The 21,688-nt window shown below is 43.3% G+C and overlaps 1 protein-coding gene across 2 annotated transcripts in view; it reads right to left on the reverse strand.

Moving 5' to 3' along the window:
• Positions 1–21,688, reverse strand: part of tbc1d1 (TBC1 (tre-2/USP6, BUB2, cdc16) domain family, member 1) — a 182,643-nt gene that overhangs the window by 62,512 nt on the left and 98,443 nt on the right. For both annotated transcript variants that reach the window (XM_084318722.1, XM_084318723.1), the window contains exon 11: positions 19,214–19,347. In XM_084318722.1, the coding sequence (XP_084174848.1) occupies positions 19,214–19,347 (134 nt within the window). The remainder of the gene's footprint in view (positions 1–19,213; positions 19,348–21,688) is intronic.

Genomic DNA, 21,688 nt, shown 5'->3' on the forward strand with positions numbered 1-21,688 from the left:
GCAGGGTCACTAGGTAACATACCTGCTGTCAGTATGAAGCAGGGTCACTAGGTAACATACCTGTCAGTATGAAGCAGGGTCACTAGGTAACATACCTGTCAGTATGAAGCAGGGTCACTACCTGTCAGTATGAAGCAGGGTCACTAGGTAACATACCTGTCAGTATGAAGCAGGGTCACTACCTGTCAGTATGAAGCAGGGTCACTACCTGTCAGTATGAAGCAGGGTCACTACCTGTCAGTATGAAGCAGGGTCACTAGGTAACATACCTGTCAGTATGAAGCAGGGTCACTACCTGTCAGTATGAAGCAGGGTCACTAGGTAACATACCTGCTGTGGGTAACAAGTATGATCTGCTGACAGCGATCTAACCAGAATAGATATCAAGGAGGTGGTGCACGTGTAATAAAAATGGACATTTGTGCATCTGTTGTTAAAAACATTCTTGGTGTTTTAAAAAAAATATTTTACCAGTCCTCCTTGGCAGAGTCTCAGATCAAGCATGTGCATGCACACTCACTCACTCATGCATTGCACACACGCACGCACGCACACACACAGAGCATATTTCAACCCCACATACCACTGTAATCTGATCACACCATCCCAATTCCCTGAATACACTCACATGGGGAAGGAATTCAGAGATTAAAGTGTGTAAATGGAAAACAATCTGAAAGTGAGTAGTCTATGGTTTTTGGTCGACTATTTCCATATCAAATTTCATTGTATGATAGTTTAGGCTAATCAGTTTTACAGTTATGCTATATGAACTCTATACCAGACATATAATAGATGGCAAAATGTGTTTTGCTTGCTTTACTCGTTTTTCTTCTAATCTGACTTTGATGTGTGCGGGGGCGGGGCCTCTTTGGTGTGTGTATGTGGGGGCGGGGCATCTTCATCTTGGCTCTCCTGACATGTTTCTCCATTCTGACGTCTCTCCTCATCCAGCTCTCCGCTTTTTCTCTTTCGATCGCCATTTGCTCGGCTTAGCTATAGTCACTTTTCCGCACCTACTCCCCAAACTCTGCATGCAGATTGGTAATCCAGAGAGACTCCCTGGGCAATATGCGCATGCGGAGTAGGTTACGTCAAGGCTCTAATCCACATTCATTCATTTTATCCCCCCCGCGCTCTCCCATGAGCTCTATGTAACACGGAAGTGCAGTGGTCTATACTGTACAGAGGTTGGGCATCCAACCAAAGTGCAAATGTAACAGTAAAGTGCAAAAGTGATATACAATGTACAGGTGCTGTATAAAATAGATAAATTAGTACTACTGTCTGAGTGTAGTGCTAATCAGATGTATGTACAGAGTTGTAATATTAATATGTACATGTATAAAGACAATATGGTAGTAGTCATACTGGCCAGCAGCGTAACTAGTAAGAGTAGGTAAGGGATATGTACAGAATAGATATAGTATCTACAGATATGTAAAAGGATTATGTTTAGGTATGTACAGACAGATGAATAAATATATATATACGGTATATACAGCATTATTGTACATGCTATCATACAGAGTTATATGGGTTATATGCATGCAAACAACACATCTTGTCTGTCCACTGTGACTGGTCCAATGTAGCTGTGGTGTCCATTTTAAATAAAAGTTTTCATTCATTAATTCATTCATGCAGGTGTATAAGTATGTATATAGAAGGATTATATGCAGGTATATTCAGACAGATATATATGTGGAAAATATAAATATATTTACATTTAGTCATTTAGCTCAGCTGACGCTTTTATCCAAAGCGACTTACAAGTTCTGTACGACAAGACAGCAAGAAGGGTACAACTCTATCAGCTGAGTAACAATGTTCATCAAGTGTTGCGTGTTACAGTGTAGGTTAGTTTATTAGGACAAGTGCATGACAGTAAGGTTAGTCAGGGTTAGATTTTTTTTATTTTTTATTTTTTTTAATCATTTCAGATAGTGGTTGAAGAAGTGAGTCTTTAGTCGACGGCGAAAGATTGGACGGGATTCGGCTGTCCTAACTGGGATGGGTAGTTCATTCCACCATTGTGGGGCAAGGACTGAGAATAGGCGGCTTCTCTTTGATGACCCTCCGGGAGCTTGGATAGGAGTAGGTCTGAGGCGGCCAGAAGATGCAGAGCGTAGGGGTCTTGAGGGTGTGTAGTTAGAGACCATTGACCGGAGGTAGGCGGGAGCGGTTCCCTTTGCTGCACGGTATGCTAGGTCGAGGGCCTTGAAGCGGATTCGTGCAGCAATGGGGAGCCAGTGCAGGTCCCTAAGAAGTGGGGTGACATGGGCCGACTTCGGTAGGTTTGATATCAGGCGGGCCGCTGCGTTTTGAATGAGTTGAAGAGGCTTGGTGGCAGTGGCCGGGAGGCCAGCTAGCAGTGCGTTGCAGTAGTCGAGGCGGGAGATGACTGTTGATTGGACGAGGAGTTGGGTGGCTTCTTTTGTATATATATATACGGTATAAACAGTACAGCACTATTGTACATGCTATTATACATTTACAGTATGTGGGTAGACTATAGTAGAGGTAGGTAGTTATGATTATTGTGATTACAGTATAGGGCAGTTGTAGACAGTGAAAGCAGTCTAGGCAAATTAGTCAGAGTTTATAGTATGGGGGGGGGGGGGGGGCTGTCATTGTGGCACAGGGAGTTCAGGGAGGCCATTAGGCAATTACATTTAATGATTATTTCAACTCAGCTGATAGATGCAACAGGAGCCCTGCTGCTAATGATCCCATTCACCCCTCCTGATCTAACCTGACCCACAGTGCAAAGTGTAAACAGACAGACAACATCCTGATCTAACCTGACCCACAGTGCACAGTGTAAACAGACAACATCCTGATCTAACTTTGTGTGCTCCTTGGGAAAAAGGTTAGCGTAGAGCCCTGGTTTAAGCTTAACTTACTTTGTCACCATTCCGTGCAATGCTGCGCACTTTGGGCTAATGCTCAGTACAATTCAATGTCTAGCTATTAGCTGCCTGTCACAGTGCACAGTGTACACAGACAACATCCTGATCTAACGTGACCCACAGTGCACACTGCAGTGTAAACAGACAGACAACATCCTGATCTAACGTGACCCACAGTGCACACTGCAGTGTAAACAGACAGACAACATCCTGATCTAACGTGACCCACAGTGCACACTGCAGTGTAAACAGACAGACAACATCCTGATCTAACGTGACCCACAGTGCACACTGCAGTGTAAACAGACAGACAACATCCTGATCTAACGTGACCCACAGTGCACACTGCAGTGTAAACAGACAGACAACATCCTGATCTAACGTGACCCACAGTGCACACTGCAGTGTAAACAGACAGACAACATCCTGATCTAACGTGACCCACAGTGCACACTGCAGTGTAAACAGACAGACAACATCCTGATCGAACGTGACCCACAGTGCACACTGCAGTGTAAACAGACAGACAACATCCTGATCTAACGTGACCCACAGTGCACACTGCAGTGTAAACAGACAGACAACATCCTGATCTAACGTGACCCACAGTGCACACTGCAGTGTAAACAGACAGACAACATCCTGATCTAACGTGACCCACAGTGCACACTGCAGTGTAAACAGACAGACAACATCCTGATCTAACGTGACCCACAGTGCACACTGTACAGTGTAAACAGACCGACAACATCCGCTTTTGGCGTTAAGCTAGCCGGTCCCCGGCTACAAAACACTGATGTTAAAATGACAGCTAATAGCGAGACATTGAATTGTACTGAGCATTAGCCCAAAGTGCGCAGCATTGCACGGAATGGTGACAAAGTAAGTTAAGCTTAAACCAGGGCTCTACGCTAACTTTTTTCCCAAGGAGCACACAAAGAAATTTAAGAGCACAGTGCAAAATGTTCAAGTAACAGAGTTTATTAACAAACTATTTATTACATGCCTACTAGACGCAAAGGTTGTCAAGCTGCTTTTGTATGTTGTAGTGTTGTCAAGATACCAACATTTTGACTTCGATACAGATAGGAAAGGTAATGGAATATATTATTAAAATTAAATTAAAATTCTTTATATAATTCTTATACAAGAGAGAGAGAGAGAGAAATAGAGAGAGAGAGAGAGAGAGAGAGAGAGAGAGAGAGAGACCCCCCATCCCTCACTATTGGATGCCTCTGAGCGTTCCCAGGAATAGCTTACAGTAGTTAGCGTTAACAGGTTAGCTTAGTTAGAGTTAGCAGCTAACAACATTAGTTAAGGTTTTTAGCGCGACGTGGGTAATGTATACTATACAGGAATGGCGAGGATGCAAAGCATGTTAGACCATTGGACCCGTTGCTCGCAGAGTTTTCTTTGCACATAGAAACAGCGTGACTTGCGAAATGAGTTGTTAGATCTGTCGAACGCAGGGCTGAATAGCTAGATGTCATAGCTTCTAACATTGAAGGTCCGCGCTGCTCTGTGTCCAATATGAAATGACAATTGCGTGTTGACACGCCCACTACGCAAAACTATTACTCACACACTGCTCCTAAATGATTTTTCCGGTTCGCACAAATCTATTTTTAGGGGCAAATGCGAGTGAAATGCTTGCACTGTAGAGCCCTGCTTAAACACTTCGCTCTTAACACTTTCAGCGCCAGCCGTTTTAGCCATCCTTGTACTCATTGTGCCACCGCTGTAAAGGATAGGAATTTTCACTGTGCGTTGCGGTGTTTGCAGGGCTATATCTATATTCTATATTATAGCTATGGAGACAATACTATGGCTCATTTGACATTAACTATCCCTCGTTCAACATGTGAAAAAGAAAAAAAAATCATGTATACGTTCGCGTGTTATACTGTGGTGAATATTGTATAGTTTCAGAGTGATCCTGGCTAATACCTGGTAACTGTTATGGAGCGATATGTGAATTTTGCTAAAAGCGTTCGCGTTGCTCACCTGGACACGCTACTATTTCCAAATCAAAGGTATATAATAGGTATTATGTTTATTCTATTCCAATTGTCTGATCGCGATTTCCAGTATTGATGTCGATCGGGTCCCTGACATGAAGTGGCACAAGATATGCCTCAAGTGTGCTGAACGCGTTTCGAAGTGATCGGATGAAGCCATTTACTTGGCTTGGTCTAAATTCTCCGCCCGGATGAAATTAGATGTGACACACAGTGTGAAATAAGGTTTCAAAGTGTGGGCAATACTGCCACCTAGCATGATGCGGCCGGTATGCGGCCGGTATTGCACTAGAATAAAAGAAAAAACAATGAAAACCAGAGAAATCTCGGGTTTTGGCACTTAACCGCTGGCGAGATAACCTGAGAAATCTCGGGTCTGGCGCCCAATATGTTAAGCCTAGGGCTGACCCCTATTAGTCGAATAGTCGACTAATCGATCGAAAGGAGCTGTAGTCGACTGCCAACCTCTTAGTCGAATGCAATATTTTTTTTTATTATAGTAATTCGTTTTTTTTTTATTTACATATTTTTTTATCATTCTTTCCAAAAGAAAAAAGGCCTGGAAGCGTGGCTAATGCTAATAGCACGCATACCAGAGGCTAACTGCCTAAGAAAACAGGCACAGAGGCACTGAAAGAGGATTTCACCCATCTAATGAACACACTAGACTAGACAAATATCAAGATGTATCCATCAGTGGACCAATTGCATGCTTTTGCAGAGGACAAGAATCCTTCCGTCGACTCCTTCAGACATTAAGCATCCCACAGCCCAAATGGAATGATAAAAAAATATATATATACTTTTTTTTTTCATAGTCGACTAATAGTCGACTATCGGCTAATTTCGGCCAATCAAAGTCGACTATCCAAATCCTTAGTCGGGGACAGCCCTAGTTAAGCCCCAGCCATATTTTCCAAAAATTCACCTAAAAGTACACACTCAAGTAAATGGAAGATTGCTCCACTTCTACAAGGTCCATTTGCATGTTCTATCTAGGGACATCTATGGACCTCAGGGAATGTATTCCCAGTGTCAGATATTGTGTCCGTTACTATGCTCGAGTAAATTGTGTCCATAGGTCCGCCATTTTGGAGCGGATTGTGACACGTTTTCTTTCCTAGACGTTCATAGAAAGGTAAAGAAACTATATATATATTTACAATATATATTTACGATTATTTTGGTAATCGACTAATCTGTCGTTAATTTTTTCGATTAGTCGACTAATCTAACAATTCTTTTTGTCACACCCTCAATCTCTGCTTCCTTCTCCAATGCATGTTTTACCTCGCATGCTCAAGTCTGCACACCTGTGAATGTCAACCTGTTGTCCAGTCCCTCTGCCTTAAAAAATATATATAGCAGACTTCTTAGCTTAACATCCCAGGGAACTAATGGGATAACTGGGGATGTTGTTTGCTCCCGACAAGAGTCTCAAAGTAACTCTGAGGTCATGCTCAATGTCCAATCTGTTCCTCTGCTTTGTCTTCAGCTGGACCAGAACTGAGAAGCCACTTTCACAAAGATAGGTAGTGCAAAAAATGTATTATATATTAAAAAAAAAAAAAAAAAAAAAAAAAATTATGACTACCGGTAATCAACGCAAACATTCTGCGTCGACGAGTTTTTATGATCGACGTCGTCGATTATGTCGACTAATCGTTGCAGCCCTAGTATTTACTCTTGGCTACATTTGAAAAAGAAACACAACATTACTTAATACAGACTGTAATGATCTATTTATGACATGAAATAAATCTCGGGCTTAACACTTTCAGTGCCCAGCAGGGGGCGCACATTTAGTGCTTGAATGCCCACCATCCACTTCAATGTTAGCATTAATATCGCCTAATCTATGTTTAAAATTATGGCTATGTGTCTAATCTGCCCGTCGCTTATCAATGACTCATTTTCCAGTCAACATTGTCGAAGCGGATTGTTTTTTTATCGGTTCATTTCCGTTTTATAGCATTTTGAAAAGCCCTCGTTTTCAAAAAAAAAAAATCCTGTACTGAATATAGTTTTCAAATAAACGCTAGACTATCGATAGTATATGTGTACGTATGCACGCTGGTGCCGCAAGCTGAAAATCGATTCTCTTAGTTCCTGATCGCTCGCACAGTCAAACAGCCATATCACATATACGGGAAAAGCTTATATCTCCGTAAAACAGGTCTGATTATCCTAAGACTGGTCAAATAGATTCCTTACCTGAGATCAGATGGTATCCAAATGGATTATTCCAATTCCTGATCGCCATTCCAAAAATCGATCATTTTATTGATCCAACGCGTATACTGTAAAACACATATTACACGCTGTGATGAGGCGTGGGATCATCTCCGGTTACATGCCTGAGAAGCAAAATGTGGATTCCGGAGTTTTTTTTTCTCATCCATTTTCATTGAGTCCATTCCAAAAGGGTGCATTACCATCTGGGAGACGATAGGGGGGGCGCTTTTTCACATCTGAGCTCCTGGTGGAGCTGGTTTCCCAACGGTAGACTCGGTTGATGAAATATGAATTCAGATCGCTAATTAAAAAAAAATCATAAGAATTCTCGTGATGGGCATTCAGGGGTCGGGCTGATAACACCATGTTATGTCAAAGTGTTAAGGGGTTAATATTATGTTTCCCCATCAACTTTCTCCCACGGTTCTTGGGTGTTGTCGATATCTGTACCTCCAAGCGAAACTGTGGAATTAATTTTGCACTTCATTGTGAAAACTGTCCTTTTGATCGCTGCAGTTGAAAGCCAGTTTGCTGAGCTGAACTTCCCACAGTGATTCACAAGAGATGGAACATTTTGGCTGAGTTGCGCTACTTCAGGGAATGCATTACCTACTATGAGTATCTAATTGTTCTTGTGCCAACCAAGCACGGAAAAGGTTTTAGGGCATCTATGGATTTATCTTAGTTGCCTAGAAGGAGACGTTTGTTTAATTTGACTGACAGAGCATGTCCAGTCCTCCCCAATCCAAACATCGCACCAGTCAGCACTCACTCTGAAACACACGCTAATGCCAAGGAAGGCAGGAGGTTGAATATATCTGAAACTGGAGAAACAAGGACAGTGTCATAGATTTGTAGGGGGAAAAAATCTATACAAAGATATATTGCGATATTTTGCAAGCCGATATTATATCGATAGAGATATTGCCAAGTATCTGACAATCCCATTTTACTGCAATAAAAATGATTGGAATGAGGTGAACTGACTGAAAACGGTATCTTACTAGATTGAACAAATTATGTATATATATATTTCATTGCAGATGCTAACAAAGTTTTCTGTTGGGGACATCATTTGGTATTTGATCATTTGAAGAAAAGGTAATAAATCACAGTATATCACAATATTGTGACTAGTAGTATGGTGATAATGTCTCCTGCTGATTCCCACCGCTATAGAGGCAAAGTGCATTTCCTGTGAGCCGCCACTAGGCTGACCATGAGTGAGTTCTGGAGGAGTCAGTGATATCACCAGCCCTACAGATGCTCTTCGCTATACCTCCACCTCTCATCAAACCATCCTTTACACACATGAACATAGGAGAGATGCACCACTGGGCCTACTGTTCTGCTACTATAGGCCTACTGTATTTACTTACTCCTCAAATATGATGGAAGAGTGACATCAAGTGGACAGGTATTGATTACACTTCCATCTACCGACCAGTCACCAGGGCTGGACTTACTAAATGTTTCATCTGGATCAGAATTATTTAGATAATGAAATATAATTTTCTGCAATCCACGATCACAACAATCTCACAGATTTTGAGCCAGTTTTTTTTTCAAAACATTATCAAGTTAGTTTAATTGTAGGGCGGCTGGGTGGCGCAGCGGTCTAAGCGCTCGTCACCAACGTGTGAGACACCGGTATCGAATCCGGCTGTCAGCGTTGCCTCCGGCTTGGGCCGGCCGTCATACTGACTCAATTGGCAGAGTCAGTGGGAGGGATGTCGATGGGTGGTAATCTGGTCGTTGTAAACAGCGACTCCTACAAGTCGGTCAGGGCGCCTGCACAGCAAGGACAGGAGATGTCGAGGGTAGTGTGAGCCTCCCACACGTTACACCTCGCCAACGAGAGCGCTGGCAGGTGAAAAGAAGTGGCTGGCTGACTCTGCATGTATCGGAGGGGACATGCGATAGATTCTTCAACCCTCCCTACGACCAACCAGTGGGGGGCACATGATTAATACAGGGGAGGGGGGAATTGGCACGACTAAATTGGGATGGGAGAAAAAAAACAGAAAAAGGAAAAAAAGTGGATACAAAAAAGTTAGTTTAATTGTATTCATTATTATAACGCCCAGCCTTATTTGAAATAATCTTGAATTTCAGGTAAAGACTAACAGCTCTCATGTGTGTGTGTGTGTGAGTGTGAGTGTGAGTGTGAGTGTGAGTGTGAGTGTGAGTGTGAGTGTGAGTGTGTGTGTGTGTGTGTGTGTGTGTGTGTGTGTGTGTGCGTGTGTGTGTGTACACAAGCGTCCTGCCAGGTCAAGATTTACTAGGTTCACCCTTTCTCACCTCGACAGTCAGAAGGGGGGCTATGTGAGATTGCTGTTCATTGACTATAGATCAGCTTTCGATACCATAGTCCCCACCAGACTGGCTGACAAGTTGATCGATCTGGGTTTGAACCCCACCCGGAGGGCCTGGATCCTGGACTTTCTGACCGACAGGCCCCAGGCGGTCAGGGTGGGTGGACATACCTCCAACTCAATCACCCTGAGCATCGGGTCACCCCAGGGCTGTGTTCTCAGCCCCCTGCTGTATTCACTGTACACATTGATTGATTGATTGATTGAAAACGTTATTAACAGATTGCAGAATGGGTACAATACAGTACGTCTCAATACACACAATTGTTAAGGGGATGCAGACCAGAGAAAGACTTTCGTCTTGTTTACATCAGGGTCCCCCATTTTCAATTCATCGTAACATTTATGACACACGACATACAGATAAACAGTACTGTTACATCCAGACATTTATGACATACAAGATATACAAATATACAGTACTGTTTAAGAGACAAGAGTTTCTAAAAGAGAGTATATACATTTCAGGGGGAAGAAACTGTACATTGGAGGGGGTTCGGGGGGGGGTTGGATATTTACAGGGGCCAGTTTAGAATTGCAGCCTCCCGTAGGTCTCTTTGAGAGCGGTTTTGAAGGTGGGTAGGGATTCACATTCTTTTACGGCTGTGGGTAGGGCATTCCACATTGATGTGGCATAATTGTGAAACGTGTTTAGTCCCTCGTTTTGAGCCGAATCTGGGTTGAACATGATTTGTGGAACTCCCTCTGGTGTTGTGGGGCAGGGGTGAGGTGGGTTTTAGGAGTAAGGTCAAGCAGTAGTCTGACCCGTTTGTTTTGTGATGTTTGTAATCTTGTTTTTAGTGCCTTTGAGGTGCTTTGGTACCATGAGGTGCAAGCATAGTCGTAGTACCCTTGAATGAGTGCTCCTGTTAGAGTATTTTTTTTTTTATCTACTTTTTCTCCCATTTTCTATTTTTCTCCCATCCCAATTTCGTATCGTCCAATTCTACCCTCCCCTGTCTCGAACGCTGTTAGGCCATGCCTCCCACAAGCCGGCTGCAATGTGGACGAAGCCTTACATCACGTGTCCCCTCCGGTACTCGAGGAAGCAGCCGTCGCATCTTTTCACCTGCACAGTGCGATCTCTCAGCGTCGGGGGTCTGTGTGGGAGGGCACGCCACCCCTGTCGCTTCCTGATTCTGCTGCGCAGGTGCACCAACCGACCTGTAGGAGTCGCTGTCCACAACGGCCGATCCACACCCATCAGCTTCCCACCCCCTAATACTGCCAATTGTATTAGTATGAACGACCAGCCAAGCTGATAGCAATGCGGAGAGCTGGGCTCGAACCCAGCGTCTCCTGCATTGGTGGTGAGCACCTTGCCCACTGCACCACCTAGCCGCCCTCTCCTGTTAGAGTCTTCAGGGTATTCTTGTTTACCAGAGAGGAGATCCGGTACAAGAATCTTGTTTGTTGGTTGACTTTTTTTATTACATTGGTTGCCATTTTGTCACAGGAAAGATTTGCCTCTAGGATGGAACCCAGGTATGTAATTTCATCTTTCCTTGTGACAATATTGTCACCCACTGTAACAAGCCGTTGGTCTTGCAGAGTTTGTTATTTGATCCAAAGAGAATGGACTGTGTTTTACCCAGGTGTAATGATAGTTTGTTATCTTTTCAACCTGCAACTTGTTCTTGTCAGAGACCAGCAGGGCTGAGTCGTCTGCGAACAGGAACAAGTTTCAGTCACAAGCTGATGACATGTAATTTGCATAAATTAGGAACAGTAACGGTCCTAGTATGCTTCCTTGTGGAACACCACAGCTCACTGGGAGGGGGGGGGGGGGGGGGGGGGTAGTGTACCATTTACCTCCACCCTCTGTTCTCTCCCCTCCAGGTAGGATTGCATCCAGCTCACTGATAAACTATCAAAACCAATTGCTTTTAGCTTGTCAATCAGAATGGAGTGATTGACAGTGTCGAAAGCCTTTTGGAGGTCCAGCATGACCATGCCGCAGTATTTGCCCGTGTCCACCTCTTGTTTGATGTGGTCGTTCAAATAGAGAAGGCATGCGTCAGTGGAGTGGGATGTTCTGAAGCCAGATTGGAATTCGTGGATTCTATTTTTTTCCGCAAGGTACTTTTCGACCGGTTCGTACACAATTTTTTCCATGACTTTCGAGATGGAGGTAAGAATAGAAACAGGGTGGTAGTAGCCTGTGTCTAATTTGCTGCCTTTTTTGTGCAGGGGGGTAACTCTCGCAATTTTGAAGTCTTTGGGGACGTGTCCCTGTTTTATGGAGATATTTATTATGTGTGTGATGACTGGGGTGATGGCGGCTGCTGAGTCTCTGAGGAATTTGGAGGGGATATTGTCATGGCCAGTGGCCTTGTTAGGTTGAGTACCTCAACTGTCGTTTGTACCATTTCAAGTTTGAAGTCGTCTTTGCGGACCCCTAGGTTTTTGTAGTAGGCTAGGATGTGTTCTACCCCAAAATTCCCAGAGTGGGAGGGTAGTTTATTAACCAGTGTTGTGGCTATGTTTGTAAAGAAAATGTATTTGGCCACATCCAGCTTGTCTATGATGAGTGTTTTCTGTCTTTATGTTCGTTTGTAAATCTGGTTTTTAGTTTTTTGCTGCAGCCTAGTTGGTTGTTGAGTAATTTCCAAAGTTCATATGACTGTGTGGCCAGGTTCAGCTACAACTTCATAGTGAAGTTTGCGGACGACATGTGGTGGTGGGTCTGATCTCTGACAACGACGAGAAGGCCTACCGGGAGGAGGTTGATGTCCTGGCACGATGGTGCCGGGATAACAGCCTACTCCTGAACATTGGTAAGACCAAGGAGCTGATTGTGGATTTTAGGAGAATACAGCAGGGGACACACATGCCACTGTGGATAAATGGGGCTATTGTGGACAGGGTGAGCAGTTTTAAGTACCTGGGAGTCCGCATCACAGAGGACCTGACATGGACAACACACAGACTCTGTGGTAAAAAAGGCAAAGCAGCGCCTCGATCACCTGAGACGGGGCTGTAGAGAGCATCCTGACTGGGAACATCACTGCCTGGTTTGGAAACTGCACTGCCCAGGACAGGAAGGCCCTACAGAGAGTGGTGCGCTCAGCAGAGCGTACTACAGGTATTGCACTACCACCCCTGCAGGACTTATACAATAGGAGGTGCAAATCCAGAGCCTGTTGAATAATGAAGGACCCTCACCACCCCAACAATAGCATGTTCAAGCTGCTGCGGTCAGGCAAGCACCTCCGCATACATGCAGCAAGAACAGAGAGACTCAGGCTCAGCTTCTTCCCCCAGGCCATCAGAACATTGAACACTGATCTCTCCACACACAAGCACACATGAACACACACACGACACATTCTGCACTCTCTCACACACAAACACACCACAGGTCACTTTAAACACATAAGAAAAGGTCACTTTAAAAAGGAAAGAAAAAAAGTTCACTTTAACACATTGGCCGCCATGCATTCTACCCATCTTTGGGCCCAGTCTGCCAGCGCTGTAAGCCTATGGAGATGTTTACCTTCTTTGCAGGGCTATAACTTTTTAAATATTATAGCTATATCGACATTACTATGGCCCATTCAACATCGGGTACAGGGTTTCCGTTAGAATTTTTTTTTGCAGGTCTGAGTGTCCGGTAGATTTCAATCTACCGGACAAATGGGATAAATTCCGGTCAGAGTTTATTGAGCTTAAAAACAATTGATAGGCCTATATAAAGAATGACATCATCAAGGCATTTATAATATTTTAACTTAAAACTAGGCTACTTTTGCATATATACAGTCATTAATATATTCCAAATAAAATAAGTCCCTCGAGACTTCGTGCTGCTGCCGACTTGAGGTGTCGGTGGGCAGTCTGCCCGACCTTAATAAACAGCAGTCTGTTATAATCACATTTTTATGAGCTAACGAATTCCGTTATATTGGACATTTGTATTAATTATATCAAGCGAAGAACTGAGAAATTTGGCAGAGAGAGACGGCAACATTATCGTGGGTTTGCGTGATGTATATCTCCACCTCCCAACGACTTGGTGCTGGTCATAATGTCCTGTGAAAATTATTCCCTCTAAACACAATTTGATTATTTGAATTGTATTAAAATAGGCTAAAATGAAATAGCCTATGCGATGAACGAAACAATCATTACATTTGTCGTTGCTTCACCAAGCAGCCGGTCTAATAATGACATCCTGTTGTCAGCGCGAGCTGGCTGCTGATATATTTACGTGAAGCATGGAGCAGGCAGAGCAGAGCAGCGGTGTTTTTAGGTCCGGTCTGGAAACCGCTCAGCAGCGCCCCCACCCAACAGCTGAATTGCCAATGGCTGAATTGGAGTACTGCACCCTGCCAAGCCATGCTTCTCGCAAATATATCAGCAGCCAGCTCGCGCTGACAACAGGATGTCATTATTAGACCGGCTGCTTGGTGAAGCAACGACAAATGTAATGATTGTTTCGTTCATCGCATAGGCTATTTAATTTTAGCCTATTTTAATACAATTCAAATAATCTAATTGTGTTTAGAGGGAATTATTTTCACCGGACATTATGACCGGAGAGATTAAATATGTCGGACTTCAACAGATTTTGCCGGTCAAATACCGGTAATTACCGGCTAACGGAAACGCTGATCGGGTATCTATCGTTCCGGATGTGGAAACGTTATATTTTTTCATTCATACATTGTTGTGTTAATACCGTCGTGAATATAAGTATGTTTTTAAGGTTTTCTGCAGTAATTCCTAAAACGCGAGTTATAGGCCCGACGCATATGATAGATTATCGATTGGCGTTTCTTTCCTATACACTCTATATTAAAAAATTAAATGTATATGATCGGTATACATTATGCTTCATCATGCGTGAAGGAAAGGGGGGGGGGGTCGTTTACAATTCCATGATCGTCAGTGACGGCTTTATTTAGTATGGGTTGATACGTTGATCAGACTGATTGCAAACAAAGAAATGGACAATCAAGCTGAAAATAACGTTAGATTCCTCTTACCGTTCGCCGATGAAAATATTCCAATTATTTGACGTCGATCTGCTAGATCCATTTCCCGTTTGTATGACGCAATAAACGCCGAAATCATATTGATTATTGCGTTTCGAAAGCTATCCCAATGCACTCGATTGTGTATCTAGACCCACGTTACAATATATCTCTGGTGGAGGAATTTCCCTGATGCACAGAGCGCCACTTCCGGTTTGGCGTGGAGTGTAACTCGCCCGAAATCCACCAGGCGGCGGTATTGAGGCGTTGCAATATCAGAACAGGGTCCAGCTGCGTCCCGGAGGGAGGCTGGATGAATTATGAATGCCATGGCAAATTATTTTTAATATTGATCCCAAAAACTAGTTCCCTCGTTGTTAGCGCACAACGCATGGCGGGCAATAACGAGTATACTCGTTGTTGGCGTCCAAAGTGTTAAAGGAAAAAAACAAAACTGGATGTTTTTGTATAGTATAGTAGGATAGCATAGTGTATAACTGTATATTGTATAGTAGTGTACATATGACTCATTAACTTTTGTATTTTATCTTAGTACTTTTATCATGTCCAGGGTTTCCCATTAATTACCTAGACTGTGGCCGCCCGCCACAGTCTAATTAGTCCAGCCACAGTTGTATAATGAACCAACATTATTTTTTAATGTTTATTACAATTTTTTTAAACATAAAGTTTGCCAATAGGGATGTATCGGTAGTATTGGCAGTGGTAGTAGTCGTAATAGTAATCCACTATATTTTTTTATTTTCTAAAAAATAAACCAGTTCAACACAGGTAACCACTTTTGCTTAATTTCTTTGATAGCTCAAATGTATGCTCTAGTGGCCAGTGGTTCCCAAACCTCTCCTCGAGACACCCCAGCCGTTCCATGTATTTGTTCAATTCCACCACCAGCACACCTTGATTCAACTACCGTAATTTTCGGACTATAAGCCGCGCCTTTTCCCCCCATTTTTCTACCCTGCGTCTTATATAACGGTGCGGCTTGTGACTCGACGTGACCAAACCCGAAAATGTAAAAATCAAAATATTGCTTTTTTGACTGCATTGAAATGTTATTTATCTGTTCCCTTATTTGCTAAACTTAATACAACTTGTAAATGAGTTAATTCTTGTTATTTGTCCGACAGTATTGTTTTGATTGATTGAAAACTTTATTAACAGATTGCAGAATGGGTACAGTACAGTACAGCTCAATACATACAATTGTTAAGGGGATGCAGACCAGAGAAAGACTTTCGTCTTGTTTACATCAGGGTCCCTCATTTTCAATTCATCGTAACATATATGACATACATGACATACAGATAGACAGTACTGCTCCCCCCCCCCCACTTTTTAGGAGTGGGGGGGGGGGGGGAGGTTGGGTAGGAGGGGTGGGTGGGGGACACTGTACAACTGTACAAACAAAACTGTACATTGGAATATTTACAAGACCATACTTGGTAATTTACTGTACATTGGAGGGGGTTGGGTTAGGACATTTACAGGGGCCAGTTTCGAATTGCAGTCTCCCATAGGTGTTTTTTGAGAGTGTTTTTGAAAGTGGGTAGTGATTCACATTCCTTTACAGCTTTGGGTAGGGCGTTCCACATTGATGTGGCATAATTGCGAAACGTGTTTAGTCCCTTGTTTGAGGTTTGTGTCCCAATGCTGGTGGGAAGACTGTAATTAAACATTAAAACACCTGTGGCTTATAGTCCAGTGCAGCTTATATATGTACACATCATTCAATTTAGCTGCTTATATTCAGGTGCGGCTTATAGTGCGAAAATTACGGGCTAGTTAAGTTGAATCAGGTGTGCTGGTGGTGGAATTTAACAAATACATGGAACGGCTGGGGTGCTTCGAGGAGAGGATTGGGAAGCACTAGTCTAGTCGATTTTGTGTTTCGAGCACAAAGTTCATCATAGATCTAGCCTCTTTATTTTGCTCTCAAAGTGCACCAGATTGATGCATTTAACTTTAAAATTTACCAAAAAGCATGCCCCCGGACCCAGGGTCCGACGTTCACCCCCCATAGTCTCTGAAAATCCTGTGGGAAACAGTCTATTTTATTTCTATTCTATTTTATTCTATTATTTGTATTTTTTTCACAATCGAAGCGGGCATGGCCACCTTCATTTCACTATATGTCTTGTGTATGTATGTGATGAATAAACCTCTTGAATCTTGAATCTGTTCTGTGAGGCTCAAACCATTCATCAAACCTCGAAAGACAGACTGTACTTTAAACCCACGACTCCCATCTCTTATCACACCGTCACCTCCGACATGTGTATTACATAATATCGACTTGTAACGAGGACACAGAACATACAGACGGTGGGGATCGTCAGACACTTGTGTAACCCGTCCCTTTATGTAACCCAACACAAGACAGCGGTCACCTTGCCCTGTGCACATAGACAGAATGGTAAATGGAAAATGGAATGCATTTATATTGCACTTTTATCGAAATCGCTTTACTACTCGTGCCTCACATTCACCCATTCACTCGCACAGCGGAGGAGGCAACCATGCAAAGTGCCGACGCGCTCATATGGGAGCAGTTAGGGGTTAAGTGTCTTGCTCAAGGATAGAAGAGCTCTGTGTTTTGTTAACCTCTTAACTGGTGCCCAGAAAAGTGGCCGTTTGGTGTCCGACAGAGCTGTTCTCTAGGTCTGGGCCATAATTCAATATGATCGTTTATCCTCTTTTAAAAGGATCATGTTATGGTGAAATCATGATTTCAAGATATCGCGGCGTTGTACTTGGGTTAAGGATCTGAAATATGTGAGGAAAATGTCACTTTACGGTACCAAGATAAGATTAACCCGTGATTTCACATACGGTGAGCAGCTATCATGATATCGCTAGAGAAAAAGTCCTTATGATTATTGTTACAAAGGGTCAGATTAAACCGAATATATATATTTATTACTTGAGATATATTGTATAATATTTGTATATCGTCTGATATCCCTTGTATATTCTTTGTATATATACACGGAATATCCCTTTACCTAGGTACAAGCCAGACCATAATATTCGTTCTCCTATTGGACAGCGACCCCTAGGCGCCAACGACCATACCCCCAATGCCGAGTTCAAAGCCACCGCCAAGACATGTCTCAACATGTCCAGGTTTGCGCAGTAATACGAGACAGAACTGAGGTTGGCACTAGATAATTCACCTTACGTATAAATACGGCGCAGGTGGAAACAGCAGCACTTAGTCCACAGTTCGCTTAGTCCACAGTTCATTCAGTTCATCATTCGTTCAAAGTAACGTTAAGTCTTATCCCAAACGTTGAAGCCTTCATCACGAGTCAACGACCAAGTGAAGTGAGCAACCTTGCGTCTAAATAGAGCACTTAGAACCGCATGCGAATAGGATAGTAAAAGTGTCAGAGCTTAGTGAAATAACGTCAAGTTCGACCTAGTTAATGTGAAGTACCGTGCACAGGAGAATCTACACCGGCGAATGCAGAGCCTTTTCCGGCTGGATTATATTGCTTTTGGTACTGTGGCTGCTGGAGCAGAGAACCGTCTACCCCACTGCTGTGTGGGATCTACCCTGTGAGGAGCACCCTCGAGCCCGTCTCTAGGACCCGAGGCTGGCTGGCTTTCATCCATGCTGTCGCGCATACTGGATTATAGCTGCTGCTTTTGTCTGCCGATCGAGGGGAGTATATGTACCGCCTCCCGTAGCTGGAGCTTGTTTATTCCTCGTTGATCCAGACTTTTGCTCCCGAACATTCCCCTACCCTGCTGGCTTACAACCGGAGGGAACCCCCCTAGTGTCTCCAGCTGACTACGAGTGTGCCTTATGTAATTCTTATGATGCTCATGGACTTACGCTCTTGACCTACTTAAGTGTTCTTCGCCATATAAGCGCAATTCATAATTCTCAATTTGTAACCTATTGCTACTATAATAATAAATCCCTCCAAATATAACTTTAGGTGTCATTGTCGTATTCTTGTGTGGGTGTTCACCAGATATACCGTGTACTGTATGGCCAGTAATTAAAGTACATAACTAAGTAGTGGTTTAATAATACCATACTCTCAATACAGTCAGGGAATTGTACCCCTCAGTTACAATTATTATCGATTACTTCCATACATTACAATATTCCTACGTCACCACTATAGACCAACTTCTCCGCCTCCACAGTCTGCCTTATTAAAAACGCTTTAACGCGCACCTACTCGTTGATTATCCCTTACTTAAACCAAGGAGTAGGATATGGCGAGAGCATTTCAGTAACCGCTTATACTCTCAAATCTGAGTTCCCTGCTGGGATAAGACTTTCAGACAAATCAGCGAAGCTCCGTCTTAGTGAGCGGTTACCCCCATGATTGAGGCAGGAGACAAGTCAAGGCTGTAAAAGAAGGATGTAAACCTGGGTCATGTGCACGGGCTAGTTGCCCGGCGGCTTTACTAGGAGGAAGAGGACAAACATTTCATGGGTATTGTTCAGTATCTGCCAACATTAGCTGTCCTCCTGCACTGTGACGTTGCAGAAGATGACTCCTTGAAGTGGGTCCACTTCATTTCGTCATACGTACCAACCCGACTGTCAATCAGACATGTGTAGGTCTCTGAATACGTGACTGCATTTACACCGTGTCTGGCCCGTGCCAGTTTAAATGTACGTGGACTGATATAAATCACTGAAACCGTGTCCCTACCAGCTGAGTCTGTGCTCTTCTGAGGCGTGGCGACGCGCAGGAAGATCTGCTGCCTCCAGGAGTGGCGGTGGCTGCGTAGAGGGCTGTCCCCCACCATGTCCGCTGCACCTGGGCTAGACAGGGCTGCCACATCACTGAAACACACACACACACTCATATTACCCACACAATATGCGGGTGGTAGTTCAAACAGAGCACGCACACATACATACATACATACATACATACATACATACATACATACATACATACATACATACATACATACATACATACATACATACATACATACATCAATCAAATTTATTTATAAAGCACATTTCACATGACGCGTGTCAACCAAAGTGCTGTACAGAGGGTAAATACACAAGATACATATAGACAACAATCACACTCCGTTTTATGGGAGGGCACACAGGCAAACACATAGAAAAACAGGGCATGAGTCAGTGAACGGGAAAGGCTAGTAGGTAGAAGTGGGTTTTGAGCCTCGATTTGAAGGCATCTATCGAGGGGGCGAGCCTAATGGAGGTGGGGATGCTGTTCCACAGTTCAGGGGCTGCGATAGCAAAGGCACGGCCCCCCCTGAGCTTGAGGTTAGACCTCCGGACTGTCAGGAGCCTCTGATCGGCTGACCTGAGGGACCTGGTGTTGGAATAGGGGGATAGGAGGTCTGAGATGTAGGAGGGTGTGTGACCATTAAGGGCTTTAAAAACAAATAGGAGAACCTTAAAATCTATCCTGTAGCGTACTGGGAGCCAATGAAGGGAGGCAAGGACAGGGGTGATGTGGTCTCTCTTGCGGGTTCTGGTCAACAGTCTGGCAGCAGCGTTTTGTACCAGTTGTAAGCGGGACAGGGAAGACTGGTTAATGCCTATATAGAGGGAGTTGCAGTAGTCTAATCTAGATGAAATGAACACACACACACACACACACACACACACACACACACACACACACACACACACACACACACACACACACACACACACACACACACACACACACACACACACACACACACACACACACACACACACACACACACACACACACACACACACACACACACACACACACACACATACACACATACAACAGGGGGGGTCACGATTCTCCAAATCCATGATCATATTTGACTTTAAATTCTAAGGTCACGATTCAATTGACTTTTCCTTTAGTTTTTTCAGCACTGACGGCTATGCCTTTGTCAGATATTCAAGTCTTGATTTGTAAAGATCCAACCTCCCAGGACCAAGCATGGGAGATGGTGCCTTCTGCTCTGTTGCTCCCAGGCTGTAGAACGCTTTCCCTGAAGACACCACAGCTTAAAAACCTCTTTTACACCCCGATATGCTTTTTTTTTTATCTGTTGTATTACATGTTTTTAACCTGTAGCTCTTTGAGATGCCAAATGTTAAGTGCAATATAAATCTTTCATTCTTCTTCTAAAAAGATAGGGTTAGGGTAACAACAGGAGAATCTTCAACTAAATATATCAGAGTCAGATTGGTTGTGATACCTTGATATAATTACAGTAAACAAATGAGACCATGGCTGAAACAAACAGTAGCCTAATTCTCATGATCTTCTCATGATTCTAATTATATGATAAATAGAGGAGTCCCATTAAGGATACCAATTGAGCACCACAGATATCACAAATTCTTCTATGAAAGAGAGACATCGAGAGGTTTCGTATCTGATTTTTATCATCACTTACTAACGTCCTCGTATGGAATCCTCCCCCTAGACTCAGTCTGGAGGAGGGATATACCAGACTTGGAAATACATTTTGATTGGCAAGAAGTCTGGGCAAACGTTCGAATTGCGTCACGTAACCCGGACCATCAACAAATTAATCTTAATTATATTCATAGGACATACCTGACTCCTATAAGATTGAACAGAATGGGACTTAAACAAGACTCCAGATGTTCCTTATGTACAAATGGGGATGAGGGTACATTTATGCACATGTATTGGGATTGCCCACCAGTTAAGATATTCTGGAAAGAAGTGGCCCAGCAATTATCAAAATTCTTATTTCTGAACATACCTGTACACCCCTCTGTATTGCTGTTGAATGATGTTTTTCAGTATGCATCCCCTATACAGCTAAAGAGATTAGTTGTATCTGGTATCACAGCGGCTAAAAAGCTGATAGCATCACGATGGTTTCAACCGGAAAAGATGTGTCGGAAGGTATGGGTTCTTACATATCTCGATGTGATCTATCTAGAAATATCTACAGCAAGAATTTTAGGTGTCAGTGAAGCCAAAATTGCAACCTGGTTGGAAGTGGTGGAGAGAATAAAAGCTAGCATATGAATTGTAGTGCCTGGTTAGGAACGAATGATAATGGATGGATTATCCAAGTGGGGGTCCGGGGGGGGTGAGCGAGCGAGAGCATATGTATGTAGAGTATTAGATAGCAAGTATTAGGTGTATATCTCGTATACTAAATTTATTTAA

Source organism: Notolepis coatsorum (assembly GCF_963971535.1).
Source record: "Notolepis coatsorum genome assembly, chromosome: 7".
Taxonomy (NCBI): domain Eukaryota; kingdom Metazoa; phylum Chordata; class Actinopteri; order Aulopiformes; family Paralepididae; genus Notolepis; species Notolepis coatsorum.